Source organism: Galeopterus variegatus, unplaced genomic scaffold (genome assembly GCF_000696425.1).
Source record: "Galeopterus variegatus unplaced genomic scaffold, G_variegatus-3.0.2 Scaffold1822, whole genome shotgun sequence".
NCBI classification, from domain to species: Eukaryota; Metazoa; Chordata; class Mammalia; order Dermoptera; family Cynocephalidae; genus Galeopterus; species Galeopterus variegatus.
The window spans coordinates 210,813-219,431 of record NW_007727933.1 but is presented as its reverse complement, the minus strand read 5'-3'; the positions used below and the strand labels follow the sequence as shown (position 1 = coordinate 219,431).

General features: G+C 31.5%; 1 protein-coding gene across 3 annotated transcripts in view; it reads right to left on the bottom strand.

Moving 5' to 3' along the window:
* Positions 1-6: 6 nt before the first annotated feature.
* TWF1 (twinfilin actin-binding protein 1) overlaps positions 7-8,619 on the bottom strand; it is a 12,505-nt gene continuing 3,892 nt past the window's right edge. Inside the window, exons 3-11 of one of the 3 annotated variants that reach the window (XR_550970.1) lie at positions 8,189-8,367; positions 6,712-6,807; positions 5,643-5,747; positions 4,763-4,783; positions 3,847-3,972; positions 3,432-3,582; positions 3,144-3,265; positions 1,075-1,671; positions 7-973 (exon numbers count right to left, since the gene is read on the bottom strand). Coding sequence is in view for 1 of the 3 variants with exons in the window: in XM_008579146.1 (XP_008577368.1) it covers positions 1,501-1,671; positions 3,144-3,265; positions 3,432-3,582; positions 3,847-3,972; positions 4,763-4,783; positions 5,643-5,747; positions 6,712-6,807; positions 8,189-8,367 (971 nt within the window). In the remaining 2 variants the exon portion in view is untranslated. The other 2 variants (XR_550971.1, XM_008579146.1) reach the window with 2 other exon arrangements.

Genomic DNA, 8,619 nt, shown 5'->3' with positions numbered 1-8,619 from the left:
AAAAATCTGTCAACCCATAATTATTCTAATATGCTTTACTTACTTGAACACACATGGAAATTCTGAAAGGTGCATATATTACCTTAGATAATAAGATTTAGAAATCAGTGTTTCATATTTTATAAATGAAATGTGCATTTCTCATATTTGTTTTATGCAGCATAAAGTTTAGATCAAGAAATTCCAAATCCTGGATCCCCCCCGTTTATTTAGAAAACTCTTCAGTTATGGCTCTTGCAGCAGGTTTAACAGATTAAACATGAAGTGTTCTAGCTCCCTCTATTTCAAGTATCAAAGAAATATGAGGCTCAAAATCTCTCTAGGTTGTAACTGAAAGTGTGCAAAGCTTCACAAAACAGTTAAATGTGTTTTGAAATAAGGTATTAATTGAAACAAGATTCTTAAGTGTTTATCTGTGTTAAGCTAAGCACTAGGACTTTAAAACAATTTTAAATCTGAATATTTGCTCAAAAGTGGTAAAGTGATAAAAGTGATCAATTTACCTATAAATACATGGTTTTGGAGAAAAAAAAAATCGATCTTGATGTTTACAACTTCTTCAGCATTTTTAACTTTAGTTTTGTTTCCTTCTGAATGATATTAATTTGAATTTCAATCTAAACATAAATATTTGGCCTCACAGTACTTATAATGAAATGACAATCTGGAAACAGAAATTTTCTAAAGCACTAGATAGAGAATTTACTAAGGCTGTTTAAAGTCCTTCGATGCCATCAGAAATCCTGCAGTCTAGGAAATATCTGGTACCCTTAAAGTTTCAGAATAAGCTGAACTTCAATGCCATTAAAAAAACCAAAGAGTCAAATAGAAAAGATTGCTGCAATAAAGCACTGTTTCTAAAAGTTACAGACATGTTCCCACAGTCTGATAGAGTTAGAACAGCTCTTCAGAGTAAGCAACTTCCCATCTTTTTTTAGGCACACTAAATTTTTACCTTAGAAAATAATCTAACCTGTTCCCACAGTCTGATAGAGTTAGAACAGCTCTTCAGAGTAAGCAACTTCCCATCTTTTTTTAGGCACACTAAATTTTTACCTTAGAAAATAATCTAACCTGATCCTTAACATATTCATTAAGTACTATGAATATTTTAAGGTCTTTCTGTCTTAAAAAAAAATTCAGGTGTCTCACTAAAGAGTAATAAGAAGTACATCTACTTTGAGACATTAGACTTTCTGGAACTGGCTCAACTGTATAAAATTTTAAGAATTATGTGAAAGTGTAGAACCAACATTCTATGAAAACAGTGTGACAAAATTAAACATTACTATGTTGAACCCTTTTCTAGTTTTAACTCAAAAATAGAAATCATGAGTCTTCTATAACATTAATTTTAAAAACACACAGAAGTGAAAAGTGCTATTTTTCAAAAAGTACAATTTTTTCCCTACTATATATCAACATGGAATGATTTCAGTTCTCTTGTACTGAAAGCTGGACTTTTAAAAAACTAGTATTGCAACATTTAATATAACGATTTTAATCAGTAGTGGCTTCAGTTTCAGCTGGACCTCTAATTAGTCTTCGAATTCCTCTTTTTCCTGCAGGACCTTTTGGTTTTGCAAAACTTTGCTTATGTGCATGCTGCTTGGGATGCACTTCTTCATAAAGGAAGTCTGCAGTCAGTTCATCCCCATTGTCTATCTCAATCTGTAAAAGATGAAATTAGTACTGTGATACAATATTAAAAAGCACAACATTCAAAAGCTAATACAAGCAACAAGCCAGTTTTTAGATATGAATGTCCCATTACAGCAAAAGAGAATCAAGGGCCATATGTAAATAGTTTCACTTTCATCTTTTGGGAGGGTGATGCTAAATGAGTCGCTTGAATATATAATCAGCTTTATTGCATCCTATTTGGTTCCCTCTTACTGCTCCAATTTAAATAATGTTTAACAGTAGAAGCCACCACTATATTTTCAAGTTGTTCTGCTTTAGTACACTATATACTCAATAAACATTACTCATGGCCTCTTTATAACTTGGGTCACTTGAAATCACTCTAGAACAAAGGTTGACAAAGGCCTGGGTCAAATCTAGTACAAGTTAAGATTGTTTTACATTTTTAAAGGGTTGTAAAAATTAAAAAACAAAAAAACCCTCCAAAAAACCACACAACAAAAAGAATATGTGACAGAGACCATATGTGACCTGACAAAGCCTAAAATGTTTAGTATCTGGTCCTTTGCCAAAAAAGTCAGCCAGCCCTGCTATAGAAGGTACTATACACAACAAAGTAATTAGGATCTCAAGAAGCTTGGATGCATTTAGTACCTAAAACACTGGTAGTTTGTAAGGACCTGTATTTTAAGAGTTGAAGGGCTCAAGAATAAACCATATCTTTCCCCATGTCTCATCTGTATTTAAGAAAATAAATTTTTTAAAAATTGGTAGCTTAGTTCTCAAAAGTCAAATGTTTATGCTTGTTCTCTCCTTCCCCAACAACTGGAAAGATTCCCAATTATCCCATGATTCATAGTTATAAATGGACACTATAGTTCCTTATTAATAAGGAGTCCAGAAACAATCGTTAAGTACAGTCATGCATGGCTTAACAATAGGGATGTGTTCTGAGAAAAACGTCGCTAAATGATTTCGTCATTGTGCGAACATAGAGTGTACTTACACCAACCTAGGTAGTATAGCCTACTACACAGGCAGACTATATGGTATAACCATTATAATCTTATGGAATCACCTTTGTGCATGCAGCCAGTCATTGACTGAAACGTTGTTACAAGGTGCATGACTGTATGTAGCTCTAGCAGCACTGTCCAACAGGAATTTCTGCACTGATGGAAATGCTTTATAAATTCTGCACTTGAAATGTGGCCAGTATGATTAAGAAACTGAATTTTAAATTTTATTTAAATTTATATTTAAAGTTAAATGGCCACATGTGGCTTGTAGCTACCCTATTAGAGACTGCAGATCTGTAGAGAGATGGGGATCATGATAGATCATCCACAGGCACTTACATTAAAGAAGATCCTAAGGATTTAGGATGAGAATAAGAAAAATAAATATTCTCATTTATAAATCACAACACATCATGAGCTACATGGAAATGACAAGAAAAACCTAGCAAAAGCCAAAGATTTAAAAATAAGTAGGACTACCTTTCTTATTACATCCATTTGTAGTTGTCTTTCTACGATTTCTAGCAGAGGGCTCTTGCAGCTAGAATACAGCATCCGTTCTCTTATACTGCAAGTGTATCCAGGCATTGAATAAATAAAAACTGTAAGTTAACATAACAACACATACAATTAGCAGCACAGCAGTTAAAGCAAATACATAAACTTCATAAAACTACAACTAAGTCCTCTGGACAAGAAATAAGAATATAATGCCAAAATATCAATAGCAAACTGAAAATAAGATATTAAAAATGATGTATCATATACCTATGGACTCTAAATAGTCTCCTTCATGGGAGTGTTTATACAGAAAGAAATGGTAACGTGCTGAATCCTTGGGAATCCTCTTTGGCAAATCTTTTAGTTCTGTATTTGTCGTGTTGGCCAAAATTATAATTTCATTTTTTATATCTATTTCCTGTCAGTAAGAAATAAAATGTATTAATTAAAGTAGATACACAGAAATTAAGTGAAAGTTTTATAATAAAAAACCTAGGAGACAAGGGGGACTTAGACAGTTCTGGATTGTCTGACTTTTTCCCAATGAACATATATTGTTTTTGTAATTAAAAAAATCAGGAAACAAATTTAAAATTTAAAATCCATTAACAATAAACCTTATACAAGCCATAAGCTATAAAAAAGAGCAGCTATTTCACAATAATTATTATACATCTCTTACCAACTGTACATAGTTGAGCTGTCTGTTATTTAATTTTTCCAAAGCCTGAAAAGCTTCTCGAGAAATAGGAAATGCTACTCCTTGTAGTGTTTGATGTTTACTGTCCACACCCACGTCAGTTTGTACCTAAGTATGACAGATTTGATTTACTGGTAAAGTTTTAGCAATTAGCAGTGTCACATGACAAAACTAAGAAAACCCACCCTCTATAAAATAGAGCATCATTTAACCCTTGCCCAGCCTATAGTAAAAATTAATACTTAAAACACTATAAGCTTAAAAAGCAAATTATTTTTCACATTTGTGCATGGTCCTGCTAGCACTTCGTTGACATGCAGAGTGCATGACACATTTTAATGAAAATGCTGAGAGTGAACGTTTGAGTGAGTTATGCACTGTTAGTGGAGCTTTAGGGGTTTTGTTTGTTTCTGTGCTTGGTTTGGCACAATGAGCTGCGTAAGCTCTTTAAAGTGTCATCAGATTATACCTTTAATTACAAAATTTTGCTTGATAGAATTTATGAACAGTACTATACATACAATATGTGTAGAACTTTGTTCTGCTGGACGTAAAATGCAACACAAACACCATGCACTGAATTGAAAGGAGTACAAACAGTATACAAAGACACAACACGGCTCAACAAGCTATACTACTGCAGAAGTTCCAGACTTAGAGCTTTCTTTACTAAGAACATAGGTGTGCATGTATTGGAAGAGGAGGATACTTCAAGAAAGCTTTCAATGCACAAGTTTAAGATTTTGTACTTGATAAATGATAGCTAGTATAGGGTCTCATTTGCAGTGTTGCAACAAAGTCAAATAGCAATTTTACTTTTTAAAAAAATGAATGGAGATTCTACAGCATAAATGATATTGGATAATGAAAACATCATAAAACATATGCAAATGCATACCCCAATACGATCCTCTGGGCTCTGATTGCAAGGAATAAAACAAACTATCAAATTTGTAAAAAAAAATAAAAAATAAAAAAATAATTTAAAAAAAAGATCACATAAAAAACTCTACTCAAATAAGATGAGTTAAAATATCCTTGCTACCAGTTTAATATTAAATGATATACAACCATTTTCCAGACTGATTCCTAGTAGTCTGTTACTTAGGCTAGTGAATAGTGGTTTCAGCTACTTGCTTTTTTTCTGAAAAAACCCCAATAGAAATATAGTAGTTATTCTAACATATATTAGAAAGGCTGCAGAAAGCACATTAAAAATATGATGAACTACAATATGGCTGAAGTTTATTGACTCTGATATGCTCAGCAATTACTCAAAAGAACAATTTTCCATATGTATCTCCATCCAAGTAGTATTAATGAAGTTAATTTACAGAGCTTCCACAAATCTTAAACATTCTACAGCATTTATATTTTATTCTCTTTAGTTATCACTGTTCTCTGAAATAACAAAACAAAAAACCTGCTTCAGGCAACCTTATTAGATATAATATTTTTTACACTAAATGGGTATCATACACTTTTCTCATTTATATAGTATTCAAAGAGCAGAGATAACAGTTTTACTTCCAACAGGGAGATTTACTATTCTGACATGTACATTACAGGAAAAAGCTATTTATAAAATTGATATATAGTAATATTCATTTTTAACTTTTTTTTCTGAAAACACATTAAGCACACAGTCTTGTCTCTAAACTAAACAGAATAAACCTAAGCTACATAACTATTCCCTAGTTATCTCCACATCTATTAATTAAAAATATGGTATTTTCAAACACTTAAAATCTTGCAGAGGTTCTGAAGCTGTAATTTACCTCATTAATTTTAATCTGTCGTAATTCTTCCTCAGCTGCAGTCAATGGGGCAGGGGAAGATTGTGACAGCAAATATTTTTTATATCCATGTAATGATACATCTTCCTGTAAGCACAGAAATGGACTATGAGTTATTATCTAGAAGTAAAACCAGAGTGAAGATACATCAGGAAAAAATCATTAATTTAACAGAAAAGTAAAGATTTTAAATGAAAATAAGTAGCATTAAGAATTTTACCACCTCTTCTTACTTTTCTTTAATCCAAAGGATTCAAAACTTTTTAAGGGGAATATCTACTCTTCTTTTCCTGAAGTTTGATAACTACTAAATCTTTTGTATGAGTTTAGTGGTGGTGATGCCAGACAAATAATGAACCTGGTTGTGTTTCAAATCTACAGGACAATTATAATTAACCTTCTGGGGAAAACTGACCTATAATTATTCAATAATCAACACATTCAGCTTCTGAATTCTATATTATTAAATGATTTATATAATTCCTCTATAATTATTCATAGAAAAGTATTGTAGTTTTTACATTAAAATAAAGAAGTACTCCAAAGATGTCTACTTCATCAAAATTTTGTGGTCTGGAAGACTGAGATTCATAGGATTGAGAAACCAGACCATCTCACAATTGTGAACAAACAGCTTCTTTCCCATCTAGTCTTGTGCTCTATCCACTAAATTATTTTGCTTTCTGAATCAGAAAAGCTCTAAACAAACAAAAAAATCCTGTTCAAACATCTATTTTAATTTTCTTAATTTGTGTATACATGCACAAATACATATATTTACCATATAAATATTTTGCAAGGATAAGCATTATCATAATGTTTCAATACCATTTATTCTCAATATCAAATAGATATAAACGAATAAATCCAGAATTATGTACTCATTAGAATTAACTTGTATATCACATGAAATATATCAATATTTTCTCTTATTTTTATGTTTACAGATTGATCCATCTGAATTCATATCAATTACCCATTACCAAGAAGTCATTCTTTAATCATTTCAATTGCAACATACAGAACCTGCATAAAAATATAAGTTTTGTACCTTTACGGTTCCAAATACTTCATCTTTAATGTGGCCACCTCCAAACTCCTTTTTCAGAGTTGCTCTTGTTGCTGCATACAACATTTTTTGACGAACCTATTCAGTTGTGAAAATTTACTTAGAAGTTTATAGATGAAAACATATCATTACAAAATAAAGCATATTCTGAATGTATTAAAATTTTCAAGGGACCGGCCTGTGGCTCACTCGGGAGAGTGTGGTGCTGATAACACCAAGGCCACGGGTTCGGATCCCATATAGGGATGGCTGTTTTGCTCACTGGGTGAGCGTAGTGCTGACACCAAGTCAAGGGTTAAGATCCCCTTACCGGTCATCCTTAAAAAAAAAAAAAAAAAATTTCAAGAACGTTAAAAATAAAATAAACTGTGATGAAGCTGAAGCCCACTGACTATAACATGCTAAAGATGTGTGTACAAATAACCATCATAACAAAAACATCTAAATGATCAACAGCTATTAACGTAGATTTCCATTTTAATGTCACATTTTTTAAAAAGTCAAGAAAATATAAATTTTTTTAAATTCCTAATTTTTCAAAGTATAAAGTAAGCTCGAAAGTAAAAAAACTACTTAAAAACTACCTTAAAATGAGGAAGAAAACATTGAAATGAAGTAACCTTGATAGTGACATTTTACTCAAAGCTAGATCAGATATTACTAATAAAGATGTTAAGAATCAAATATTCACGGTTTACCTATGACATATACTATTCCATGAGGGACACCAGGATGAAAAGAGATACAATACATACTATTATTAAAGAGTCTACTAGTATCTACAGAAAGCTACTAAAGATAACTACTAAATAACAGAAATGATTTCATAATCCTGCATGGTCAAATCCAATATGTCTTTCGGACAGGAAGTATGGAATTAAAGAGGATGAGATGATCTCCAGAGAATGATGTTTAGATAGCTTTTTAAATTACAAATTTTTTTTACAAGAAATAGGAGAATTAATCTTTAAAATATTGGACAGTATTCATATATTAATTTTGTCTTTTGTTTTATTTAGTCAGTGCACTACCAACCTTCCTACAAGAAATACTTGTTTGTGTGCACGCACATCACCTGGATGGTAGCTATAAACAATACTCACATATGGTGAATATTAACAAAATTTAAAATAATGTTCAATTAGTTCTCAGAATTATTACAATTACTACTCTCAGGACAAAGTAGTTAGTTTCATTCTTCAGAGGCCCATAGATTCATTTATAATTGCCAAAGATTTAAAATTTTTAAATCAATAATTCTTTTGATTTCAAAGGCAAAACTTCTGACTCTAACCACATTACTGCTGATTCCACATATCAATCCAGTAATTTTTCCCATGATCATTCCCTTCTATGGGAATTGATTGCTGTTTCTTAACACTAATTGGCTGGAAATATTTCAGAAAAAAAAATTCTTAGTAGCATTTAATGTGACACAAACTACAAAAAAATTACTTACATGAGAATGATCTGGAGACCAGGCAATGAATATCCATTCATATCCTTGAGCATTCTGAGAATCTAACCTGAATAATATATAGCATGGCTGTTTGTCCTCCAACAGGGGTAAAACAAAGGAATCATAATCCTTATCCCAGGAATCTGAAGCCTGCCTACAAGATCCAATCACAAGTTGCTCTACAAAAAATAATTTTTAAAAAGATATGTAAATGGTTTGAAATACTGAGTGGTAGTATGATGAAGACCAGAAAAATAAATATACAGTTATTTCCCAATTACTATTATGCACACCAAAAAAGTTGAAAAAAGGTGGCAACACAGAAAATAATTATGCTTTAAAGTATTACCAAAAACAGACGTGAAAATTTTATGAACAACATGGTTAAAATGTTTTATATATATATATATATATATATATAAATATATATA